Source organism: Acanthochromis polyacanthus, chromosome 12, assembly GCF_021347895.1.
Source record: "Acanthochromis polyacanthus isolate Apoly-LR-REF ecotype Palm Island chromosome 12, KAUST_Apoly_ChrSc, whole genome shotgun sequence".
Taxonomy (NCBI): domain Eukaryota; kingdom Metazoa; phylum Chordata; class Actinopteri; family Pomacentridae; genus Acanthochromis; species Acanthochromis polyacanthus.
The window spans coordinates 18433913-18460783 of NC_067124.1; the positions used below are offsets into that span (position 1 = coordinate 18433913).

The 26871-nt window shown below is 39.7% G+C and overlaps 2 protein-coding genes across 5 annotated transcripts; both read right to left on the bottom strand.

Annotated features, from left to right (window-relative positions):
* Positions 1–886: 886 nt before the first annotated feature.
* On the bottom strand, positions 887–12697 carry pianp (PILR alpha associated neural protein). 2 transcript variants are annotated; one of them, XM_022214271.2, is made up of 6 exons: positions 12644–12697; positions 11409–11463; positions 10815–11224; positions 10338–10416; positions 5863–6012; positions 887–2384 (listed from the first exon to the last, which is right to left on the bottom strand). In XM_022214271.2, exons 2-6 carry the CDS (start codon positions 11417–11419, stop codon positions 2363–2365), a joined length of 672 nt encoding a protein of 223 aa, XP_022069963.2. In that variant the 5' UTR covers positions 11420–11463; positions 12644–12697; the 3' UTR covers positions 887–2362. The 2 variants fall into 2 exon arrangements, with proteins under 2 accessions (XP_022069963.2, XP_022069960.2); XM_022214268.2 differs by lacking the exon at positions 12644–12697 and adding an exon at positions 11938–12359.
* si:ch211-154o6.3 (uncharacterized protein LOC563854 homolog) lies at positions 12475–25662 on the bottom strand. Of its 3 annotated transcripts, XM_022214266.2 has the most exons (13): positions 25126–25662; positions 22769–22887; positions 22078–22310; positions 21644–21767; positions 19455–19576; positions 18836–18922; positions 15797–15886; positions 15353–15441; positions 14294–14516; positions 14080–14202; positions 13763–13928; positions 12921–13006; positions 12475–12784 (listed from the first exon to the last, which is right to left on the bottom strand). In XM_022214266.2, the coding sequence occupies exons 1-13, from the start codon at positions 25213–25215 to the stop codon at positions 12690–12692; spliced, it is 1647 nt and encodes a 548-aa protein (XP_022069958.2). In that variant the 5' UTR covers positions 25216–25662; the 3' UTR covers positions 12475–12689. The 3 variants fall into 3 exon arrangements, with proteins under 3 accessions (XP_022069958.2, XP_022069959.2, XP_051812896.1); XM_022214267.2 differs by lacking the exon at positions 22769–22887 and having other exon boundaries at positions 25126–25654; XM_051956936.1 differs by lacking the exon at positions 25126–25662 and having other exon boundaries at positions 22761–22874.
* Positions 25663–26871: the final 1209 nt, after the last annotated feature.

Genomic DNA, 26871 nt, shown 5'->3' on the forward strand with positions numbered 1-26871 from the left:
TAGGAGAAATGGAAACCCAATCTATGCAGCAGACTTGTGGAGAATTTCAGTACACTCGAATGGCATTTTTCTCCTTGTGCCATCTTTTTCTTTACATTTGTTAGAAAAGCACTGGAAAAAAATGCCCCTCTCAAAACAAGAACAAAAAAATTATTTCAAGGAACTTTTACTTTGAAATAAGTGAAAAAAAATCTGCTAATAGAACAAGTGAAAATAGCTTGGTAGTATTTCTTGAAATAAATGATATTTAGAATATTGAGATCCTAAAATTAGTTGGGAAAACTTATTTTAAGCTCTATTTTACCAGAATTGTCAAGCTTAGGTGTCTTAAAATACCAAAAAAGACATGCTAAAAAATAGTAGTTTTTCACTCAGAAATAGATTTTTACTTTTATATAACCTCCTAATTTTAGATGTATTCAACTTATTTTGAGTGTTCTTGCAAAATTCAACTCAAAACAAGATAATTTCCAGATTGTTTGACTTAACAAGATATTTAAGATGCGTTATCTTAAAACAAGTCCCTCCATCTTGCTGAAATGTCACTTGTTCAGTGAATTTATCTTAAATCAAGTGAGATGAGACATTTAGACTAAAAATAAGACAAACAGACTTGGTAAGATTTTGAGTTTTTGCAGTGCAGCTGCTGCTCATTTCTAAAAACATGATTGGCACATGCAGGCCTTTCAAATGCCAAGCTTATGGTTGAGAATCAAAGCGAGGTAGTGGACTAAATGTCCACTTCAGGGAGAGAAAGATTAGAACACAGGGGTAGCTATTAAAATGCACAGTGCACACTTTATCCTTTCCATAAAGCATTGCAAATCGCACCACCTCGAGGGCAATTCACTCAATATGCACACAAATAAACAGATAGACACAAAGCTAAAACGAAAGTGTGGAGTCTTTATTGAACTTCCATGGTACAGAAAGACCAAATTTCTACAGGAACGCTACTGAAAATCACAAGACTGGATGTCTGGACGATGGCACAAGCTACTCATGATGCCACCGGCGTTTTGTCTGGAGTGGAGATGGGTGTAAGTCGGGGGGGCTTATATTTCAAAGCTGCTAAGAAAAGTAGCCAAACACAGTCTGACGTTTGGCTTTGAAAGTTTCTAAAGGACACCACGCACTAATAAAATAGACATTTTTATAAACAATAGATCTCAAGCAGCTCTCCCAGTTTCTCTTGCTGTATACATGCAGATTCACTGGACACACAGAAATGATGCTCCTTCATGGTCTAATTTCCTTTGGTGCACTGGAGATAGCTGATAATAATATGAAGGGAAATGTTGTTTTCCAGATTGAGACATTAAAGAAAAACATGTTCATTAAACGAGTCCTTTGATCACACGTACAGTTCACTGATGCTCAGTTCTACGACAGCATAACATCTCTTTGTCCGCCGTCCAGACCTTTGACAAACACTGATTTCCCACAGGAATGGTTCTTCTATCCATTCACGTTGTGAATATTTTACCTCCGCCACAGAAAGTATTCTATGCTTAACACACCTCGACACAGTCCGGCAGGAACAACGTGTGCTCACAAAGGCTTGACAAAAGGGTGAATGTCAGCCAGATAATTAAGAGAACAAATCATGAGGAAAACCTGAAACAAAACAGACTCCTCTACATAGAGCAGAGGAAAAAAAAAAGCCACACTATTTGCATTTCAGGCGCCCAAAGCGAGGAATAAACAGCAGTTTTTGGAGCGTGACGTGTTAAACACATTGCCTGTTGGCTACAACTGTGCTAAACAGCTTTGTGAAATACCCCGTTCAGTGTAGAGATGCTGAGAATGGCTTTTTAACCATTTATAAGCCAGATCAAGCCTGCTAAACTGAGCTGAATTTTAGAATATTTGTATAAAAAGAACAGTCTGCCTCATTGGTGTTAACAATGAAAGGCTTCACATGTGCAGCTAAATCACTAGAAACAGTAGTAGAAGCACAGGTATGGTATTTCAGGGGTAATGGGATGTTACACGGCTGTTTAGCTGTTCGTTTGTGAATTAGTCATGGCAGGTCGAAGCACTAAGCTGCTGGCCAGCTTGGCAGAGCTCGGGGCCATACGAAGGCTGGAAAACACTGAACAGGACACTGTGAAGCAGAACCACATGAAGAAATGAAACCAAGCACAGAGAAAGGGAGGGACAAAGGAGCACGATTAGCTTGGATTTTTTTTTTAGACCTTAGAGAAGCCGATGGATTTTGTGATGGCTCGATACCTGGGATCCCTAAAGTCATTTCACAGTTTCAGAGAAAATAAAACGCTGCTGCGGGCACACCCTCTGGTCGTACTGATGTTCGTCCTCGGGCCCCGTAGAAATGTTTACCGCATGGAAAACAGTCACCTCACAGGTTCACAACTGGGATCCTGACACACCAAGAGACACAGAGAAGAAAAGTGAGAGAGAGAGAGAAAGGAAGAATAAAGGAGGAGGGCAGAGTTCTGGGAAGCTTTGGTGCCTTGACAATGAGAGGAAAGGCAGAGACAGAGAGGAGAAGTGGAGCACAAAGGCCTGCAGCAGGAAAAGTGGTGTATATGCAAACGGAAAGCTGCATCACAGGAGACTGAGACAGCGAAGGGGGGGAAGAGACGAATGGGAAGGCTGAGAAAAGTGGAGGAAAAGCTGGTGGGGGAGGAAGTGAGAGGGAGCACTGGAGTGGAGCTCTATAATTATCCTGATTGAGATTAACTTTAAATACCCTCGAATAAAAGCCTCATCTCATGGACAGTGGCTGGGTGCCTTTTCATAGGCCCACGATGACTCATGTGGAGAGGGACTTTTAGAGGACTGATACATGCTACAGCAGCACCACACTGGAAAAAATGCCCCTCTCAAAACAAGAAAAAAAACGTATGGCTTGGTAAGATTTCTTGAAATAAGATGTGATATTTAGAATATAGATATCTAAAAATTAGCTGGGAAAACTTGTTTTAAGCTATATTTTACCAGGATTGTCAAGCTTAGTGTCTTAACCCTCCTGTTGTCCTCATTTACGGGCACCAAAAAATACTGTTTCCTTGTCTGAAAACATCCAAAAATTCAGCAAAAAAATTCCCCAAATTTATAAAAATTTGCAAAACCTCCAGGAAGAAAATTCCTGAAAAATTTCCCTTAAAAGTTTTATTTTAAAAAAATCCCAAAATTTGGCAAGAAATTAAAAATAAAAAAATAAAAAAAATCTAAAAATTGTAAATATTTTTAAAAAATGAGTAAAAGTCTTCCAAAAAAAAAATCTTAAAAATATCTAAAGTGATATATATATATATATATATCAGTAAAAGCTCTATTATTTTCTTTAGGAACATTCAGAAAAAAATCAACCAAAATCCAGTGAAATTGGCTGGATTTTGGTAGATTTTTTTCTGAATGTTCTTAAAGAACCTTTTTTTTACATTTCTTTTTTCCACAAAAAAGTTCAAAAATTTTGCAAAAAAATTTGAAAATGTCGAAGTTTTCATTGTGAAAACATATATATATATATATATATATATATATATATATATATATATATATATATATATATATATATATATTTCCACATTTTTAAACTTTAAAATGGGTCAGTTTGACCTGCAGGAAGACAGGGGGGTTAAAACAAGATAATTTCAAGATTGTTTGACTTAACAAGATATTTAAGATGCGTTATCTGAAAACACGGCCCTTTATCTTGCTGAAATGTCGCTTGTTAAGTGAATTTATCTTAAATCAAATGGGATGAGACAATTTGATGAAAAATAAGACAAATAGACTTGGTAAGATTTTGGTTTTTGCAGTGCAACACTCAGGCCTGAATGCTCCACAGAGAACTGCCCAATTATGCTCCGTGTGCTTCTTTACAATGCATGGAAGAGGTAATAAGGCTGCTCTACACACTCTCAGACACACAGAGCAAAAAGAAAGCTTCAACCAGAGGCACACGGAGACGAGCACATGCACATCAGACCAGTGGCGTGCACAGACAGACACCAGGTGGTCCTGGAGCACCTGCCCCTTGCCCTCAGTATCAAGCAGATGCCCTCCCCTCTCAACTTTTTAAAAAAAAATTAACATTAAACACACACAGACAACCAGTGCCGCTACTCGCCCCGTCCAATCTCGTAACGTGAACTCGAGGAGCGGACACGCGTGTGGCAACAGCTACAGTCCACAGCATCTCCACCCTGACTGTAACCACCAACCAGGTAACACCTAAATGAATGAAGTGGATTATACATAAGCTTTGGTTGCCAAGCTACACGGTGCATTTATTTGTCTCTGTTGTGAAGTAGCCTGTCTCACGCAGCGGTAAACAACCGTGCCTAAATTAGCCAACTGGCCGTGTTAGAAAGCCCTCATATTTCGATTGGAATATTGTCTAGGTTGTGTTATATATTTGCATTTCGTCCTTTGCTAAGTTAATCGTATGTTATTGTTTTTTCCTTAATGTCTCTGAACGCACCTCAACTGCCGTGTTTTTCTCTGTAGCTGCAGTTTGTTGGCTAGTTTCTCCCATGCACATGTTCGGACTGAATACATGTTGCATTTTTCATTTACTTGCGGTGTGTAAATGACCAAAGATGAGTGGTCTTATGTTCCCCCAGTGTAGAGCGTTCACTGTTCATTGTTACTTGTTGATTGTTGTTAATACTTTATGCGATGGACATTAGCTTAGCTATTAGCATATCACGTCGACTGTCAGCGCATGTCTGGTTGGGTTGCTAATGTTATGTGAGTTAATGTGATTGAAATGCTAAGCATAAACGGTATTTTGCAGTTTGTGCTATTGTGTTTATGTGCATTTTATGTTATTTCTCAGTATAATTATTATTTTTTTGTGGCTGTACTTATGGCAAATGTGTCACTAATTTATTATTCCTGTTTGTAATACTTAAGAACCACAGCTATCACAGTACAGCTGTCTGCTACAGCTGTCTATAGTAGAACAGCCTTTTGAGTTATCCAGCAATAAATACCAATAACCTGGAAAGTCTGGCTGCCTGTTCTCTAACTGGAACACCTCATAACTTGTGCGGATACTGGTCAACTCACTCCCTAGAAAGTCACTCCCCAGAAAAGTCACTCCCCATATGCTTAGGTTACTTACCTGTAACTAGCTGAAATCCATGGATGATATCCTTTTACACTGAAAGCTGAAATACCCTAACCCTAACCCTAACCGGGTAGTGAGTTGACCAGGGAGTGAGTTGACCAGGTACCCCTTGGGCCACTCTGAAACCACCCACCTGAAGACCCTCTCTCTTTTTTAGCCGGCATGCTTAACAAGCCCCAGGCTACCCATAATAGTAATCAATTAATCCACATAATGTGATGATGATGACCACACAACCAATGTTATTTGGTGAATTGGTACAGCATATGATCAGTATGATATAACTGAATATTTAGTTTGTGTAGGTTTATTATTAGCCTACATTAGGTAGAGGTAACACTGCTGTGACTTATTTGCTAAATGACAAAAAGGAAAAGTAGCTTGCTGCCTTGTTGTAGCCTAATGTCACGAATCAGTCTTGATATTGTCGATCTCTTTGCATTTACCAATTACAGCATGCCCAGAAGGGAAAGGATCAAGATAGACAAAGAAGGGGAGCTACATGTCATTTACAGTGTTACAGTACAATGTTTTATTGACCCCTTGTGTGTTATTATTAAGATATTAAAATAAATGACGTTACAGAAAATGATTTTTTTAAATTTTGTTTTAAATCTCACACTGTTATATTAAGGCAGCCAGTGGTTTTACACGCTGCACAAGGTGCCCTTTTTTCCCCCACTGAGCACCTGCCCCTCAAAATGTCTGTGCACGCCACTGCATCACACTCATGAACACACACTCAGACTCATTACCTCTCCCTGTCGGTGAAGGAGGAGGAGGCGGTGCTGTGCAGCGTCTGCCGGCTTTCCTCCGAAGCGAGGGAGCGAGGGAGCGCGAGGGAGAGGGCGGGGGGCACGCCACGGGAAAGCGGGGGCGGATGCTGGGAACAGCTGCGATCGTAACTGGGAGAGAGAGGAGGACAGTCAGACAGATAGATGGGAAATAGTAAGGCAGAGAGGGAGGAGAGGGGATGGAAGTAATTGGAAGAGATGTGTGAAAAGAGAGGAGAGATGTGGATGGAAAGTATATGGAGGAGGATGAAGAGTTAAAGAGCGAGGAAAAGGGAGGGAAAAAGAGAGTTGTTTGCAGAGAGGAATAGAAAAGGCAAAGGAGAAAAGGGGCCTAATATTAAGAGATAAACAAAGAAAGTCAAAGTATAAGAAACAGTTACAACAGAGCAAGAGAGACCGATAGCAGGAAAGGATGGAGAGAGGTTGGAGTGATGGGAAGCACATGGAGAAAAGTTTAGGAGAAAGAGCGGTGAAGAGAGAGAGAAAATCAGAAACTGCTCAGCCATTTAGCATCAGTGAACACATTACGCTGCCACTGTGAGAGAGAATTAGTGCACTCCTCTGGCTCATTACAACATTTTTTAGAGGTGAGAAGGAGGCAGAGTGAGAAATAAGGGAAAGAAACAGCACTGTGGGGTGGAAGGTGAGGGAGGAAGGATGCAACAAGGTGAACAAATGGGTAGGGGCATCACTGAGGTGTATTAGTTCAGGATTTTTTTTTAAGTTTTAAATTTGAAAATGTGGAAAAATATATATTTTCACAGTGAAACTTCTGATGTCCACATTCTCACCATTTTTGGGAAATTTTTGAACATTTTTTGGTGAAAAAAGGAATGTTAAAAATGTTTCTTATGAACGTTAACATAAAAATCAACCAAAATCCAGTGAAATTTGCTGGATTTTGGTTGATTTTTATGTGAATGTTCTTAAAGAAAATATGGGAAGTTTTACTGATATATCTGTAATCACTTTAGATATTTTTAGGATTTTTTTGGAAGATTTTTACTAATTTTTTGAAAATATTTACAAGAATTTTCTCGCCAAATTTTGGGGATTTTTTTAAAATAAATACAACTTTAAAGGAAACTTTTATGTAATTACAGGAATTTTCCTCCTGAAGGTTTTGCACATTTTCAGAAATTTGGGGGATTTTTTGCTGAATTTTTGGATTTTTTTTTGCGTCTGTAAATGAGGACAACAGGAGGGTTAGCAACACATGGATGCACAACAAAGCTGTGTGCGCTGCCTTAAAAGCCATCCTGCACCATCATCTTCCCACAGTAAGACCTGTCCTCCCTCTGACTCCTTTTCTCACTTTAAACACACATTCAAACACAAACACATCACGCTTCATAGCTACATTTTAGGCATGGGAAAACCACTGAGCACATATGCCGCTCTGTCTAATCACAACGAACTGGACAGTAGCCAATTTCCACTATAGGCTGTCATTTTAGTCCATCTGTACCACCCTCTCATTCATTTCGTGGCACTTCCTCCATGCAACACATGGCGTTATTTACACATTTATGACACTGAAGCATGAGCCAGTCTATAGAGAGGGACCACTGCCATGTCTCCAGTCTGAATCCCTGCAAATTCTCACTATTGTAACACCAATCTATATCCACCAGCACTGTGGGTTTTCCCACTACAGCAGGGGCTGATGAAGTAAGTTATCCAAAGAGTAGTGAAGGCCAATCTCGGGAAATGAGAGAAAAAGGGCTTATCATGTATCAGCTGGCGGCAAGCTGGAGGATTATCCACGGATCTGTGGCCGGACTGGTGGAGCTGGGAGAGATAGAAGACTGGTAATGGAGATAAGAGGAGCACCAGCTGTGCAAAGAGACGCAGCGTTAGAGTAAAACAGCGATGTTAACTGGTGGAAAGAGGTGAAGAGCCTGAAGGAGAAGAGGGAACACAGGTATACAGAGAAAGAAGAAAATCTCTGGGAGACGACGGGAAAAAGAATGGAGGGTCCAAATGGGAATGAAGGGAGATAATGAAGGAGTGTGGAAGAATAAAATGATTATGACAGAGAATAAACACTGGAAAAATGCCCCTCTCAACACAAGAAAAAAGACTTATTTCAAGTAACTTTTACCTTGAAATAAGTGAAAAAATCTGCCAATAGAACAAGTGAAAAATGGCTTGGTAAGATTGCTGTAAATAAGATATGATATTTAGAATCTTGAGATCCTAAAATTAGTTGGGATAACTTATTTTAAGCTATATTTTACCAGGATTGTCAAGCTTAGGTGTCTTAAAATGCTAAACAAAATAGTAATTTTTCACTCAAAAATAGGTTTTTGCTTTAATGTAACCTCCTAAATTTGAGATGTATTAACCCTCCTGTTGTCCTCATTTACAGACACCAAAAAATATTGTTTCCTTGTCCTCCAAAAAAATCAGCAAAAAAATTTCCCAAATTTCTGAAAATTTGCAAAAATTTCAGGAAGAAAATTCCAATAATTCTTTAAAATTTTCCCTTAAAAGTTATTTTTTAACCCCCTAAATTTGGCAAGAAAATACTTATAAATATTTTCAGAAAATGAGTAAAAATCTTACAAAAAATCGTAAAAATATCTAAAGTGCTTACATATATATATCGGTAAAATTTCTAATATTCTGTTAAGAGTATTCACATTAACAATATTCACATCGATTTTTTTTTGTGTGAATGTTCTTAAGAAACATTTTGAACACTTCTTTTTTTGCCACCAAAAAAATGTTTAAAGATTTCCCAAAAATGTTGAAAATGTGGACACCAGAAGTTTCACTGTGAAAATTTTTTTTCTCTAGATTTTCAAACTTAATAAAAGGGTCAATTTTGTTCCGCAGGACAAAAAAAACAAGATAATTTCAAGATTGTTTGACTTAACAAGATATTTAAGATGCACTGTCTTAAAACAAGTCCCTCCATCTTGCTGAAATGTCACTTAAGTAAATTTATCTTAAATCGAGTGGGATGAGACATTTTGACTAAAAGTACGACAAATTTACTTGATAAGATTTTGAGTTTTTGCAGTGAAGGAAAATGAAGGAGAAGAAATTATACAGATTGAGTCAATGAAATGAAAATTCACTAGGATGCATACAGAAGACAATTACAGCAGGAAAAGGAGAGTAAAAGTAGAAATGCATGAGAACAAAAAATGAGAGATAAGAGGGGTCTAGTGGTAAAATGCCATGTTTGTGGCGAGTACCACCTACCTGGCCTGAAAGTGTGACAGAACCCTCACTGTGTTCTTTCGTACTGTGAGAGGTTAATGGTGGCTCACCTTTCAAAGCACACTGACATTGTTGAGGCCGTAATAACACTCAGACCTGTACGGCAACAGGTCAGAGCAATCTCTGCTCGTCGCTCTCGTCCTAATGTTCATGTCGAATGTTTAATCATTGCAATTGTAATGGCTCTAAATGGCACATCTGTGCCAACTGTGATTTTCAGGAACACAAGTATTATTAATAAAGTCATTAGTAAGCAATTACACAGCGCTCAGTTTAGAGGGGACTAAGAAGAACCATTACATCATCATTACTGACAGGCACAGAAACAAGACTAACAGACAGCATGAAACACAACTAACACATACACATGGACCTTTCTTTATTCCCCATGATTCTGACACAGTCCGTATATTTGCATCTGAGGTAACACAGTCAGGTCTCTTATTTTCATCTAATTTACTAAATGGAAATTTCTAGACAAGGGATACACTTGTGCAAAATGGCCCAAGGCAAGCAGCTAATTAATAAACAAACAGTGATATTTATCAGATAAAATGAACTCATCTTTCTTTGAAATTATCTTCAAAATAACTGATTAGCTAAGAGACCTTATTGAACATTTACTATAAACAAACAAAAACAGTAGCAGTCAATTTATTTTTGCTGTGCATTCCAGCCAGCATGGTATTGTAGACCTGATTTGGTTCTTGCTCTCTAGTATTTAAAAATCTAAATAAATTACACGTAAACCTCTAAACACTTACGGACCGTCCTAGCTCATTTCTAAACCCCTTTCTGCCATCTACTGATAATAACCCAGTTAGCCCATACATGAATGCTTTAATCTTTTAAAGGGCCAATCATTAAATAATTAACAGTATAAAAGACTGAAAAGAGAAAAGCAGTTTTGTGTTGCAGTTATATAGTGCTTTTATTTGTCGTATTACCCCTCAGGTTTGTCATGAAAACCACAGAGTATGGTTCCAAGCAAATGTACAGGTCTTTTTTCAGACCAAATATAATCCAGTAGGACTGCAAAATAATTTCATAATTTCCATATTATCGGTTGCCACCAAAGATGTGTCCAGCTCGTGAACAAAGCTGGCTGATGATCCATTCTAACTCAGAAGACTTCTTCACCTCTTTATAATTACGTGATCATGAACTTGGGCACGACAATGTCAGAAGAGAGTTAAGGCTCCTACCAGAGTTTGGCTGTGATGATGACAGCTGTCAGGATGAGCAGCGAGGAGATGGTCACGGTGACGTAGAACTGAGGGTCCACTGTAACACACACAAACACACACTTATGAAGTTACTAATCTCAGACCATGGCCATGTTTATTAGCATCCAGAACAAAAGAAGACATCAATGAGGACAGCTGAAACATGAAATTGGATGTGCCAGACTCTGGCCTCCAGCTGTAACACCAATCCAATGACGTCTTCTGTGTATTTTGCGGTTTTGACGGCAGCCAATTCCTCCCTGTGAGTGATGAAAACTTTTATTAGGCATCCCCCGCCTCAGACACAGCCGGTTGCACACAACAGGCTGTCAGGCTTCACCCTGGTGACAGCTAATTCCCTGGAGGACTCCTGGCATGTGTGTGTGTGCTCACATGGACTGTAACTCGTGGCCGCCTTCATTTAAAAATCCTTCATGCACCTCCCCTGATGCCCACCTTCCTCAGGCTCCGTCTCCTCTGCCTCTGCCCCTCCATCATCCACTCCCTCCTGGTCCCTGGACTCCAGCGGTGGCCTCTCTCGGGGCTGCATGCTTGTGTCGGGGTAAAGCCAGTCTTCAGACGTAACAGTGCCGGTCTCCTGCTGGTTCCCGTGCAGATGCAGGTGATCGGTTTCCTGGCTGGAGAGGAAGTGGTGCGTCTCATCTTCCAGCGGCTGCGTGGGACCCCAGACCACCGCCCACAGAGGGGTAGGTGTGGCCTGGGCTGTGACTGACAACTGGACCGACAGGGTGTCCACCTGCTCCTCACCCTCGCTGTCGTCACGGTTACAGGTAGAGGGCTGTGTCACCAGAGCAACCAGGAAAAGGGAGATGAGGGCGGTCAGTCGAGCGACAAGAGAGATGAAGCTGGAAGGAAAGGTGGAGAAAGAAGAACAAGAGGTGGTCAAGTGACAAAGGACTTGTGGGAGACAACGCATTGTCCACAGGCAACGTGCACAGACACTGATTCCCATGCCAGTCATCACTCACAGTGACATTTTATGTATCTGCATCCCATACATGCCTCTCCCTCTGAAACTATCCATCTTACCATCTCTCCATCGCTTCGCTCTGTTCACTGAGACTCCTCTTCTCCGATCATCTCTCTGTAAGACAAGACAGAGGCAAGAAGGGATTGGAGAGGGAGAGAAAAGGGAAGATTCTCTGCTCTTCTTCTTGTCCTTCTACTTAAACACATAGAAATCACATCTGCACGGGTATTGGCACAAAGTCAACTATGTCATCTTTTAAAAAACAAACCATACACTGACTCCCCTGGGGGTTTATATTATATTTAACACTCAATTATTCATTACATGTTTGCACAGAATCCACATCTGCATGTAAAAACATCAAAAAGTGCACACTTATTGCTCCATCTTGCATATTTGCAGTGCATCACTAGAGGTATTGTGCACGAAGTCAATACTCTATATGGCACTGTGAGCAGACAGCAATAACTTCTCACCTACAACTACTGCCGAAACGCCACAGAAATGTAATTTAAAGACACAGACGCACACCAAGAGACGGACAAACAAAACACATGCACTCCGACACATATCAGTTATCATGCCTACCTCTGGCAGTGGAGAGAGGGAATGAGAGAGGAGACGGAGAGAAAGGGGGAGACACAGAGAGCAAGCGAGGAAAAAAAAAAAGCATCGGTTGCCTTAGCGACTGAGACATGGAGAGTCTGCTAGAGTAAGAGGGGAGAGAGAGCGATGTAGGAAGGGCAAGGGACTGTAGGAAAGAGATTTAAATGCTAATTATGTTTTTTTTTAAAAACGAGTTCAATTAAATGGACACTGAAGGAAAAGAAATGAATTTGACGAGGCAAAGAGAGATGACACCGAGGACGACGTTAATAAGCTCATTTTGGTGGCGAGACGCATGAAAACAAAACCTCCTCAAAAACGTTTACAAAAACAGCAAGGACAACTTGGAGAGAAGGTGACAGAAATGCAGATCGGGAGAGGGACAGAGGTGGAATAAAATTTTCTTTGCATTCATTTGGTTGGACAAGCAAAGAGGTCCATGAAGTGGTGTTTGACTGAGAGGCACGGTCAGATGGAAATAAAAAAAGACAATCAAAGATGCACATTTGGAGCTGCGAGTCACAGAATGACAGCTTTATTGTATGTGAAAAGAACCTTTACATCAAAACAATCTGCCTATCACTCACACACACACTTACTCCATCCATATGCTCCCCCTCCTATACTGACACTCAGTTTGTCACACTTCACTCCCCTTCACCCTCCTTCGTTGTCACTACGTTCCCACCCTCTCATTTCCTCTTCTCGGCTGCAGGCCACGGCGTCCTCGGTTCTCACTGAAGAACGCAGCGGAGCCACGATCCAGACCCGCCGTCCTCCGCACGATCAGAGCGGCTGTCTTTTCCTTCGTCGTCGTCATCCTCATAATCTAAATTTGACAAGGAGGTTAGGATTTGTCACAACATGCATCATCTGAAGTCACCACGACAGGGCAATGCCGTGGTTACTCATTAAGCCTCTGAGTCGGCGAACAAAGACATAAAGATGTGCATAAGTGTTTGTACCGTCAGTGTCCTCGTCACCTTCCGTGTCCCCCTCTGACTCCAAGCAGGAGTCCATTCGGCCGTCTCTCCTTACTGTGACGTCACCCCTGTAACGTTTACATCCATAATTAATAAGACATCCAGAATCGCAAAATCAGTGAAATCCATTCGCACATCCTGAATCCCAGTAAAACTTTAGATTTAACAATGCAGTTGGCCTCAGAGGAAATAATGAATATTCAAATTGGGCAGCTAACATTCAAATCTGTTTAAATCAGTGGTGTTGACAAATGTTACACTGGGAAAAAAATGCTCCTCTCAAAACAAGACAAGAAACTTATTTCAAGGTAAAAGTTCCTTGAAATAAGTTTCTTGTCTTGTTTTGAGAGGAGCATTTTTTTGGTGGAAAAATCTCCCAAGAGAACAAGTGAAAAATGGCTTGGTAAGATTTCTTGAAATAACATATAATATTTAGAATATTGAGATCCTAAAATAAAACTTATTTTAAGCTCTGTTTTACCAGGATCGTCAAGCTTAGGTGTCTTAAAATAAGCCAGACATGCTAAAAAAAAAGTAGTTCTTCACTCAAAAATAGATTTTTGCTTTCATGTAACCTCCTAGTTTAACATGTATTAAATTCTTTTTGAGTTTTTTCTATAAAATTCAACTCAAAACAAGACAATTTCAAGATTGTTTGACTTAACAAGATATTTACGATGCATTGTCTTCAAACAAGTCCCTCCATCTTGCTGAAATGCCACTTGTTAAGTGAAATTATTTTAAATCAAGCGGGATGAGACATTCTGACAAAAATAAGACAAACAGACTTGGTAAGATTTTGAGTTTTTGCAGTGCATGTACACCTCTGCTTCCCAGAACTAGGGAGTTGCTCCAGTACGGTGAGGTTGTGACCTCCAATCACCCATCGGTGGTCTCCACTCCCAGTGGTCCATGCTGCAAAGCAAAGGATTCTGGGAGCATCAGGCCAGGTCAGAGAGACCAGATACTGACACTGTGGCAGAGAGAACACTGCAGAGAGGAGCGACACAGAGATGAAAGGAGGAGAGGTCAACAGAGGAACACAAAGTGGTTTCGATTTTGTCTTAGCTCCTTATTGTGCTTTCAAACTTTCAGACCGGAGAGAGTAGCGACTGGTTCCACATGTTTTGCTGTGACTTACAATTCAGCGTGCTCTCTCCATTTGCCAGATCATAGCAGGAGCCAATTAGGAGGCCTCCTGTCTGGTGAACGCAATCTGTTACCCCGGTGACGTCGCTGTGATTGGTCACTCTGGATGTGGCTCCTGTGATAATTAGACAGATGTTAGATAGAAGGATTGTGAGGGTTTATCTGTATCTACGCTCTCTGATACACACCAAACACCTGGAGCTCACCTGTCCTCCAGTGCAGGATCTTGAGCCAAGCTTGACCGTACGCCAGGAACACTTTATCTCCCCGCGGGCTGAGGGTGAGACGCCCGCCCAGCCGCCCCCTGAAGCCTGTCACCTGGCTGCTCCAGTGGTGCAGCAGCGTCAGGGGGTCACGATCTGAACATCTGTTTTCCCACACAGACACCCCTCCTTCAGCCGAGCCGCTGAACACCAGCGGACCCTGAGACTGTGGAGGGCACAGCGGACACGGTTGTCATGGCGATTTGAGTCTTTCCCCAGTGGTCGTGTGTGTGCGTTTGTGTGTGTACATGCATGTGCGAGAGAAAACACAGCTGTATGTACGTTTGTGCAAATGGAAGGGAGTTGTGTAAACAGTTTCATAATGTTTCTCTGTGTCCGCCGGATTTAAAAGGACTGTGCGCTTTGCATGATAAACGGATGAAAATGACGAGCTGCACTTTCATTCTTTATGTATATTATGATGAGCGCAAATTTGAAAACCCTGCATATGTCGCTCGGGTTTTGTTAATATTCATAAAAAAAACCTTTTTGCGCAAAATACATACAGCATACTCTAAAATTGGACAAGCTTCACCGCGTACATCTCAACAAATATCTTTGATTTCCGTTCGAAAGCAATAAACAAGGAGAGCTTGCGTGAGGACGAGGAGTAGAAATAAAGCCACTTATTTTCCCGAGAAGAAGCTTTTTCACTAATTAGTAATCAAGTCTTTTATACTCGAGCGGCACGGTGTTGCAATGGTTAGTACTGTCGCCTCACAGCTCAAAGGTACTGGGTTCAAATCACGGCCTGGAGTCTTGCGTGTTCTGTTCCTGGTTGTCTGTCTTTCTCTTTCTGTGTCCCCTGCCTTTGCTCTAAGTCAGCTGGGATAGACTACAGCCTCCCTGTGGCCGTAATGAGGATTAATCTGCGTATAGGTGATGGATGGATGGGCTTCTCCAGTTTTCCAGTCAGCCACTGGTTGTTAAAAATAGGCTGGAAATGGCAGTTTAAGCAGCCTCAGTTTTGTGCCATGGTGAGCCGGTGAATGATCCACCTACCTGGATGGAAGTGACTGCCTCCTGGTGAGCATTGACTGACTGGCAGTTCTGGAAAGAATGCCAGCTCCAGGCTTGAACTTTCCCCCCGTCTGCAGGGTGGCAGAGCGTGAGGTTAACATGTGTTGACAGTGGACTGGCAGCCATTACTGTTGGTCACAGCTGACCCACCTAAGCCGAACTTCCTACACTGTGTGCTTCCATCTCCGATTGAGCTCTATAACCCTATGCTGCGCTCCCTAACACAATGGCAGATGATGCACACTAGACATGCATATCAGTAAAGACAAACACAAACTGAGATGAAATAATACATGTAGATGTCTAAAAAGCACATAGATGCACAGAAGTGGATATGAGCTAGAAATACAATGCGATACAAAAACTTCTGCTCCAATTATCCTGTTCACTATGCCACTAATGCCCACTGTCCTTCTAAAAACACACCTGAACCAGTGATGATGTAGCCACCTTCCTCTGGCACAAAGCAGAGTGCAGTCACAGCGTTGAATGTGTAGATGGATTTAACACACTGCCCTGAAGGAAACAATAAAACACTCATTTAAATAAAACGATGCAGGTCATTACTCACACAGGCATTCAATAATTAGGATGTGCACGGGTAATAAACAGAGCTCTGAGGTGCCATCTACCTTAATCTGTATGTACAGACAGGTGACAGATTAAAGGAAAAAACATAAAGTACTTCAGTGAGGAGTTGGGTTCAATGCACCTTGGAATTCTATAAGTCTGAGGAACTACACTGAGAGGATGAAACCCTGTTCCTCTAAAACATATTCCCTCATTTGGTGTTTAGGTGGTAGATGTCTCAGATGTCGGTCCAAAATCCCCCATAGCTGTTCTATTGGGCTTATGTCTGCTATCTGTGAAGGCCATAGCATGTAATTCACACCATTTCAAATTCACCAAACCATTCAGTAACCCTTTCACTGGAAAAAAATGCCCCTCTCCAAACAAGAAAAAAAATACTTTGAAATAAGTGAAAAAATCTGCCAATAGAACAAGTGAAAAATGGCTTGGTAGGATTGCTTGAAATAAGATGTTATATTTAGAATATTGACAGCTTAAAATTAGCTGAGAAAACTTATTTTAAGCTCTGTTTTACCAGGACTGTCAAGCTTAGGTGTCTTAAAATAAGCCAGATATGCAAAAAAAAAGAAGCAGTTTTTCACTCAAAAATAGATTTTTGCTTTCATGTAACCTCCTAATTTGAGATGCATTAACCCTCTTGCTTTCTTCATTTATGGGCGCCAAAAAATATTGTTTTCTTGTCTGAAAAAAATCCAAAAAAAATTAGCAAAAAATTCCCCAAATTTCTGAAAATTTGCAAAACCTTCAGGAAGAAAATTCCAATAATTCCTTAAAATTTTCCCTTGAAAGTTTTACTTTTAAAAAATCTCCAAATTTGGCAGAAAACTTCTTATAAATATTTTTAAAAAATGAGTAAAAATTTTCCAAAAAATCCTAAAAATATCTAAAGTGAATATATATATATATATATATATATATATATATATATATATATATCAGTAAAACTTCTAATATATGTTTAAGAACACTCACATAAAAATCAACCAAAATCCAGCAAATTTCACTGGATTTTGGTTGATTTTTATGTGAATGTTCTTAAAGAAACATTTTTTAACATTTCTTTTTTTCCACCAAAAAATGTTCAAAGATTTCCCAAAAATGTTGAAAATGTGGACATCAGAAGGTTCGCTGTGAAAATATAATTTTTTACCCACATTTTCAAACCTTTAAAAGGGTTCATTTGACCCGAAGGAAGACACGAGGGTTAAACTGATTTTGAGTTTTCTTGTAAAATTCAACTGAAAACAAGATAATTTCAAGACTGTTTGACTAAACAACATATTTAAGATGCATTGTCTTAAAACAAGTCCCTCCATCTTGCTGAAATCTCACTTGTTTAGTGAATTTACCTTAAATCAAGTGAGATGAGACATTTTGATTAAAAATAAGACAAATAGACTTGGTAAGATTTTCAGTTTTTGCAGTGTTGTGCCTTTGTATGGCGGCACAGAGGATAGAGGCAGCGATTTGCCTTTTCTAAGGACTAAATATGACAGCTACATGCTGGGTAAAAAATACACATACTACAAATTCAAATATTAGTTTGGTGATGTCAAACACTGCGCTAATCAAATTTTCTTAGTGGTGTGGCCTCATTACTTCTTGTGAGTGATTGTGATTGACTACAACTGCTGACTTCTCTGAGCTAATTTAAACAGCGTCTATTTAATACACTCATCAGTCACAAACGCTTCAGTGGAAAAGCCTATGGAGCTCAGTCAGCACACGTCTGAAAAAACAAATCCCTGACTTTAACGAGTCAGGAAAGCCGTTTCAAAGCAGCTTCATGTCCCAAAGTCATTTTTGCAAGCAATCTTCAGTAAGTACAAAGTGTGTGCCAATCAGGAAGAAAACACCAAGCTATCACTTCTACTGAGAAAGAAGTTAGGATGGTCAAGACTGAATGAAGAACACCATACCTACCATCAAGTTTGATGTTGGTAGTACAGGGTGTCCCAAAAAACACGACATCATTTCACAGGTCAATAATTTTGGCAATTCTTGTTGAAATAACCTCGAATTTTCACGGAATGAAACAGATCAAGATTTTATATTTAATGTTTTATTTTCGTTCGGTTTTCAGGTTGAGCCGTGCCGTTCACTCCCAAAGAGAAGTCATTTTGTGTCTTGGAATATGCTCACACACAGTCACCCGAGACTGGGCAGCGTGCCTTCAATGCAGAATTTGGAAGAACTTCACCAACTGGCAAACAAAATTTGGACTTGGTATCAAGAATTTAAAGAGGAAGGCTGCTTATGCAGGGCTAAAGGATGTGGTAGATCATCATCAACATCAGCATATTCCATGACGCAAAATGATTTCTCATGGCTCAACCTGAAAACAGAACAAAAATAAAACATTAAATATCAAATCTTGATTTGTTTCTATGCATTCTGTGAAAATTTGAGGTAATTTCAGCAGGAATTGCCAAAATTATCGGACCTGTGAAATGATGTCAAATTGTTTGGGACACCCTGTACTGTGCTCTGGGGTTGTTAGCACAGAACTGGTAATTTACACCAAGTAAATGGAATGATGTAGGAGGTGAATTACCTCCATTTCTCAGTCATCAGACAGGCGGTTGGGTTTTTGACCCAGCTGGGTGTTCCAATAAGGCAAAGACCCCAAACACACAATAATGGCGGTAAAGAAATAAATGAATGAATGAAGGTTTAGATTGGCCACCCCAAAGTCTTAACTACAACTCCATCACGAACATGTGAGCTGTGAAGAACACATATTTCAGTCATTCTAACACAGAAAATCAGGAGGAATAAGAGCCACTGGAAACTCAAGAATGCCGTACTATCCGTGGTCTTTTGATCACAAATGCGTACGTCTGTGGGTGTGCATGCTTGTGAGGTTTAGCCTACCGATGTTCAGCGCCCAGATCTTCACGTAGCAGTCTGCAGAGCCACTCAAAATGAATCTCTCTTTGGTAGACAGAGACAGGGACCGGGCTGGTGAGAGGACAAACACAGACAAAAGGGCAGAGGGAGGGCAGAGACAGATGAGAAGGAAGAAACAATCATCAGAATGAGACACACGGACGAGGAGAAACAGATGAGCTGACAAGAAGCTGTATTTAAATGATGCAATAAACAAAAAAAAGACAATTCAAGAAAGAGACAAAGAGAGAATAAACGTGACTTTAAAAAGTAAGCAAATAATTAGCCGACTAGGACTATGATTCGACTGAGTTGCATCATTAATGAACGGCATTTCCAGACTTGGTATTTTAAGTTGGGGAAGCTGGTGGGGAGAGACAGTCGGAGGAGAGCTGAAGAGCTTTTTTGGAGTTCAAATGATGAAAGGCTGGCTGTTCCAGACAGACGGTGTACTTGTTAAAGTGTCTACTGAGGTTATCTCTCACAGGGGCTGAACTGATGAACTGCTCCTATAATTACCTGGCTGCAGGACACAAGCATTACTCAGCTGTAGTTGTCCCACATTTAAGGATGTAGATGTATGTACAGATGCACACGTCCTCACCTAGCCTGGTGCAGTACTCAGGGGGAGGAGCAGACAGACAGGTGACTCCACCGGTGTGTCCTCCCAGGTTCTTTTGCTCTGTTGCTGTAGGAACGTGCCACACCTTCACTGTTGTGTCTCGACTACAAGAGAAAGATGGACAGAGTCAGAAAGAGACACGGGAAGATAGAAAAGGAGTGTGAAAGAGAAGGTAGTGAAAGCAAGCAAAGTTAAAAGGCACTGGACATAAACTACGAGAGATTTGTTCTGAGGGATCAAAGCGTGGGAAAAAAAATAAGTTATAAATGGGGAGAAATATTCACTTTGTAAATCTGTTGGGCAAACTGAGAAATTCATGCTTTATCTAACTTTTTTGTTATGGCAAAAAGACCTCGGTAAAGAGATTAATGAGGAAACATTGCAAGATGTGATTTCAAATGTGGGGTGGGCTACAAGGTTTATCCACTATAAAATTGTACATCAATATTATTTTACACCCCTGAAATTATTTAAAATGGGATTAATCCAGGACAAAAAGTGTTGGCAATGTAATAAATAAGAGGATACATTTTTTTCATGCTATATGGGACTTTTCAAGGGTACTTCCTTTCTGGAAGATGACACTGAAAAAATTGGAGGAGTGGCTTAATCCTCCTGTTGTCTTCATTTACGAGCACCAAAACAAATTGTTCTCTTGTCTGAAAAAATCCAAAAACATATTCCCCAAATTTATAAAAAATTTGCAAAATCTTCAGGTAGAAAATTCCAAAAATTCCATAAAAGTTTCCCTTAAAAGTTTTATTAAAAAAAAATAAAAAATTGGCAAGAAATTAAAAAAAAAGTAAATAATGTAAATATTTTCAAAAAATGAATAAAAATCTTCCAGAAAAAAAATCCTAAAACTATCTTAAGTGATTCCATATATATCAGGAAAAGTTCTAATATTTTCTTTAAGAAAATTCAGGAAAGAAAATCAACCAAAATCCAGCGAAATTTGCTGGATTTTGGTTGATTTTTTCCGATTTTTCTTAAAGAAACATTTTTTTTAAGCACTTCTTTTTCTGCACCAAAAAATGCTCAGAAATCACCCAAAAATGTTGAAAATGTCGAAGTTTTCACTGTGAAAATATTTTGTTTTTCACATTTTCAAACTTTAAAACGGGTCAATTTGACCTGCAGGACGACAGGAGGGTTAAATTTTCTGTACCAGAATCACCACAGCTATGTCCATTAGGAGATATGTCTCTTTTACCATCAATCCTGTGTATAGCAGAGCTGAGAGTGATTTTAACAGGCTGTATGGTCGGGGCCAGAATCATGTGATGGAATTGGAAGAGCCCATGTAAGACAGAATTAGCAGAATGGTTTAAGCTTATCACAGAGACAGCTGCTTTTGAGAATATGATTGCCAGGGTAAACAATGTCCCAAGTAAAATGAGCCAAATGTGGCAGGCTTTTCTGGCTCGCATTAGTGATACCTATCTGTATAAAACCCATGATATTCATGAGATGTAAAACTGATATGTGATTGCTGCCCTTTCTTTGTTTGGTTGTGTTTGTTTCGTCTCTCTGTTGACTCATGGTCACCACGTCCCAGATAGCAAACTATGGGTGAATCAATGTTGAATCTATGTTGAGACCTAACGTTGAAATTATACAGAAAGCGCAAGGTTGATAAAATGTTGAGTCAACGTTTGCTTTTCAACCATAAATCACACTTTACCCAGATAGCAAAAGATGTTAAATCAATGTTGAATTAGGGTTAAGAAGGTTGAATTGTGGTTACGGTTGAAGACTGATGGTTGGATCAACGTTGATTCAACAACATTTTGTCAACATTGAAGTTTGTGTTTAAAAGATACCATTGAATCTACATTGTATTTTGGTTTAATTAAAATGTTTGACAGGTCAATGTTTAATTAATGTTGAATCTATGTTTGCAAACATGTAATCTATATAAGCAAACGCTGACTCAACATTTTATCAACCTTGCGCTTTCTGTATAATTTCAATGTTAGGTCTCAACATAGATTCAACATTGATTCACCCATAGTTTGCTATCTGGGGTATCTTCTCCGCATCATTTTGAACAAGGTGTCAGTTTTGCTGTTCATGTTTTTTTATTTCTTTTAATGCTATTTGTTCTAGTTTATTTCAAATTAATAACAACTTAAGTGAAAAATAAATAAACACAAAAATTCCTGCTTTACCTTCCAGAAACCACCAGGTTGTCAACAGCCACTACACAGGTCACTATGTCACTGTGACCCTCCAACAGCCGTAGACGAAACCTGGACTTTTCCCAAGACGCTTTGAGGGACGTAAATTCAGCTTCTGTAAAAACAATGATTTGTGCGGTGAGCAGTGTTGACTCATAAGCATACTGGCTTAATAATCTACACAGTTCCTCAACACGGATTAGTCTGACGTTGCAAAACATGCGTGGGGCTAAATTATCTCCGAGGAAGCAAAACGTGGGCCCTGTCTTCAGGGAAGCAAACGCGGCCTGTTGGTTTAATGCAGGCAGTCACGTGAGCCTGTTAGGACTCCTCAGGGCATACATGTATAATCTGATTTTAGATGTTTGCAAATGGGGACACCGTATGGTTGCACTTTTAACAGCAAACTGTAATGAAAATCCCACCTTGTTGTCGCAGTTGCTGCTCCTTATCAAAGTCTGGACAGTGTCTCGACGTGTCCTGACAGTAATCTGACACCTCGGCCGGCTCCGTCCTTTCCCGCTGTCGGCCTATCTGTGCTTCCTCCTCCTGCCTGGCAGCTGGCACCGGCGTCGCTTGAGCTTTGGACTCCTTTTCTCCCTTATGGATCTTTGAGGCTGGAGGCATTTGTGATGGAAGGGCCTCGGGGGCTTTCTCCCTGTGCCAGTGCAGAAAGCAGAAGCTGAATAAATAATCAAGATGCAAACGGCACATAGCATCCTTTGTGACAGAGCAGGCACCTGTAGAAGATCTACAAGTCTCAGGCAAATTAAAAACAGGGCTCGCTAATGAGCTCCTCATCTGTGCGTTACAAAAAGTAAGGATGTTGTCCACATATGTCTAATTTAATGAAGTGCAAAAAGGTCCTGAGGGGATTAAATGGAGAGGATGGCATCCCCTGAATGATGTTTATGTGACACATTACCATCGGTACAACGTTCCCATTCCCAGCATGAAAGCATTTGACCTCCAGTGTTTGGATAGACACATAAAAAAGATCAAAGCCTTCCAAGTGAATGTTGTTGCTTTTGAAGAATCATGCCTCTCTCCACCGGCCCCCCCATCCCCACCTCCCACCAGCCCAATGCCGCCCCAACCTCTTCCTCACTTCCTTACACTTGTCTTTTCATCTTCTCCTTTTTTCCGTCTCCCACAATCCCAAGAGTTTGCTGCGGGCCAGAAAGCTGCAGCTGAAGCTGAGCCAATCTGGAACGCAGCTCCGCCTTCCTGGAGATCTGAGAAGGAACACGGCACAAGACTGGTTGTAAACCAAACTGCTAAATCCACAAGTTGTTTGTGTGTACAACCGACATACTCATCCTGTCTTGAGCCATTAGGCTGCAGCACATAACATACGCCACACTCCTATCTGACTGTGCAGCTCTGAAATATGCATGAGAGAGTGAATTGGGCAAAGCCACTTCTACTGTGGGGCTGTTTTCCTCTGTTTAAGAAGCAAACTACCAAATTTTAAACAGTATATTGCTCAGTTTATTTGTCTACCGCTACCCTGTGAAAGCAGCAGTGTATCTTTTTTGGTTCTGGTTGTGCTTTTAAGATGCCGACATCATTATGGTTCTTGTCTGTTGCCAAGAGCCTGCTCAAAGGGAATCAGTGAGTTTCTCTGACAAAATATGATAAAATCTTGGCCTTATTACTGTGAAGTGAATTAAACTACAGAGATTTAACAGGAGGGCTGCACAGTGCTTTAGTGGTCAACACTGTTGCCTCACAGTCAGAAGATCCCTGGTTTGTGTCCTGTCCTGGGACTGCATGTTCTCCTTGTGCATGTGTGGGTTTTCTCCGGCTTCCTCCCACAGTCCAAAACATGCTGAGGTTAATTAGTGATTCTAAATTGTCAGTAGGTGTGAATGTGATTGTTTGTCTGTGTGTGTAGACCTGTGATAGACTGTCAGCCTGTCCAGAGTGTCCCCTGTCTTCACCCTAATGCAGCTGGATAGACTCCAACTCCCCCGCGGCCCTAATGAGGGTTAAGTGGCGTATAGATAATGGATGGATTTTTAACAGGAGTTGTGGCACTTAATAAGACGCGAAGATTTGGGGCTAACTCAGAAATGGTATATAGTTTGTCCAGCAGAGCGCCTTGGACTGTTGTTTACATACTTTCAGTGCTTTCAGTGATGTATTACAGCTGTGAGGACAGTCCAGCAGCATCTTCACAGTGAGGTGCTGCGTAGTTTGTGAAATAAAATGCTGGTAAGGCGATAAATATTAATTCTCTCATACACCCTTTCAACATCAATCTAACATATCAGCTGATACGCTATTATCTGGAGGTTTTATTCTCTAAAAATGATCAGCATCAGCTTCAAAAAAAGTTTGGTCTAGTTCTACAAGAGACAGTCTGAGGTGCACTGTAGAAATATATTCTTTTAATAGGCAGAGTAAACCCAGTCACTGCACTATGATAAAAATATTCCTATCACTGCTGGATAACAGTATTATGTTTTAGTTCTATAAACTCATCCTACCTATTGTCTGTAAGAATATTAATCTGAAAAGTAACACGTAAATACTGCTTTCAATTAAATGCAGTGAAAAGAGGGTACAATCTAAAAAGTAGAGAAGCAGAGCTGTAGAGCAACATATAATGGTAATATTGTATTTAAATATATTTCTGAATAAATGTACTTGGTTTTGTTCCTCCACTGCTCTCACGTCTCACAAATCTATGAAAGTGCAACAATGAAAATGTTTTCAAGTCACTATATCATACTCTAACAATGAAATAATCCATTGACTTAATGAGGAAATTAAAGATGAGACTGCACATGAACGTTATATACAGATATCATGGCATCTATGGCTTAAAACTGAGGAGACTTGTAGTGACCCACACAATCCATTTGTTTTATTTTTGGATGCAACACCGGCAACCTTCACTGACACTACCTAATGTTTTTCAGCTGCAGGTGTGTTGGATTCCATGGATTTATCTTCCTGTTCCTACTTTAAAGAAAACTCTCTCTTGTAGGGTACAGCCGTGATTAATAGCATTCAGCTTTTGCCCTTTAAGAAGTGGAGGCTTTTTTGAACTTCCAGATAATTATTTTCCTACTGTGCTCTGCTCAACATGTGATCCTTTGATCTCCTAAGTTCCTAGGGTGAAAACTGTCAAATTATTCATTGCACATTAATTATTTTTTTATGTTAATCTCAGTCTATATGATGCCAGCACTATTATTACAGGTTTAAGAAGACTTTATACCTTTGCACCGTATCAGCATCTTTTAACATCATCTTTATGCATCTCTATTTAACATACAACCTCTAACCTCTCTATAGCTGTCTGAGAACTAAACCTGTAATGATAAAATGTGCTGATTGCTGCAGTGATCAGGAGTTTTCAGTGTATATGTATTTCTGTGTACGGAAATGTATTTATTATTTCCCGGTCACACAGTTCACACACAGGCTACATTAAAGGAAAAGGCAGATAAGTGCTTCTGTACCTTGAATCTCTCCTCTGCAGTGAGACTGATTTTTATTTCCAGAGTTTCAATCTGTCTCAACTTCTTTTGCAGCTTCCTCACTTCTCCCATTGAGGCTCCCGCGTTGTCCAAAGTCCCAGAGATCAGCGACACTTTAAACTGTCTAAGCAGCTCTCAAATAGGAAGAAAGCATCGTATCTGAAATATTGCACATTAGTAAGTCTGAAAATGTCTAAATCCGTAAAGAAACATTTGACAACATTACGTCGTGTAGGGAAACGTGTCGCCGGAAGTTGTCGGTCCAGTTGAACCGTAGAGTTGTCAGTACAGCGCCATCATGTGGGCTGTTCAGGATGCTGCTTTGAAAACAGGTATTTAGTATAAAAACATCCTGTACCATTTCAAATTAATGACATGCCTGGGGTTGCGTGTGGAGGGCTTGATGTTTATTGTGCTTTATTCAAAATCCAACCCCTAAAAGTCACTAATGCAGAATACTAAAGCTGTTCTACCTTCACATGCATTTCATTCAGCATGTTTATCTGAGTTTTCCCAGTGAATGATGTTTATAAAATGAAATACACATGTACATGAGTTAGGTATTTGACAAAAACCTGACAACTAAATATTTAGTTTGGGGTCACCCAGGCAATTTCATGTTTTCCATGAAAACTCATATTCGTGTGCTAACATAACTGCACAAAGGTTTTTCTAATCATCAGTGAGCCTGTCAACACCATTAGTTAACACCATGTACCAATAGATCACAGCAGTGATGGTTGCTGGAAATGTTCTTCTGCACCCCTACCCCTGCATATGTTGGAATTCTAGATATTCTTTTATATGTACATTTGATTTTCTTATTTATTGTTGTTAATTTAACTTGTCTTAATGCACCATCCAGGGGCAGCTACTTATATTTTTGTCATGCCCCCATGTATGATGACAGTAAAGTTATTCTATTCTATTCTATTCTATTCTATTCTATTCTATTCTACCCCTATGTAGATATTCCATTTCCAGATAGAATAATCATTTACCACATTAACAATGTCGAGATTGAATTTCTCATTAATTTAATGTTATCTTCATTAAAAAAAAAAAATTTCTTTTGAACTGTACCCTATGTGTGTGTGTGTGTATATATATATATATATATATATACATATATGTATATATATAAACATACTCACACAATACTGACTAGTTATGTGACAGCCACTAGAAAGAATTATCACAACAAAACAACAATAAGAAAAATTCATATACCTTTAAATATAACAATACACTATGTGTGATCAACATACTCTACCTTTTTTAAAATCACTTCTGAAAACTCATTTTTATAGACTTGCTTTTATGTGAAGTCTACTTTTGCTTTATTTAGTTATAGTGCTCTATTCTGCATTATGTCCTGCTTTCGTAATATGTTCTCTTTTGTTTTGGTTTAATTTTAGCTGTCTCATTCTTTGGTGTGATGCCACCTGTAATTGTTTCTCTTTTTTTATTATTTTTAATTTCTTACTTTTAAACTTTGGTCTTATTTCATTTTTAAACTGCCTAGTTCCTTTATTTGATGTGTACTAATCTAATCACTCATTTAACTTATTATCATTTTTATATTTATTTTAACTGACTGCTCTGCCTTGTCTCTTGATGTCATGCATAATTGTCTCTTTGCATGTTTTGACTGCCAAAGCACCTTGTGAACACTGTCATAAATGAAGTTACTAATACTATTATTTTGTTTGAGAGTATTTGTCCACA

Excerpts from the sequence above, each read along its gene's own strand:
- pianp (XM_022214271.2), bottom strand. Across the intron at positions 10,417-10,814 it reads GGAGACGGAGCCTGAGGAAG|TGGACCCTCAGTTCTACGTC; the intron begins GTGGGCATCAGG and ends TGTGTGTTACAG. Across the intron at positions 6,013-10,337 it reads ATCATCACAGCCAAACTCTG|TTACGATCGCAGCTGTTCCC; the intron begins GTAGGAGCCTTA and ends TCTCTCTCCCAG.
- si:ch211-154o6.3 (XM_022214266.2), bottom strand. The coding sequence starts at position 25,215 with ATGGGAGAAGTGAGGAAGCTGCAAAAGAAGTTGAGACAGATTGAAACT. Across the intron at positions 21,768-22,077 it reads GCAGCAACTGCGACAACAAG|AAGCTGAATTTACGTCCCTC; the intron begins GTGGGATTTTCA and ends TTGTTTTTACAG. Across the intron at positions 14,517-15,352 it reads AGGCAGTCACTTCCATCCAG|TCTCAGGGTCCGCTGGTGTT; the intron begins GTAGGTGGATCA and ends TGCCCTCCACAG.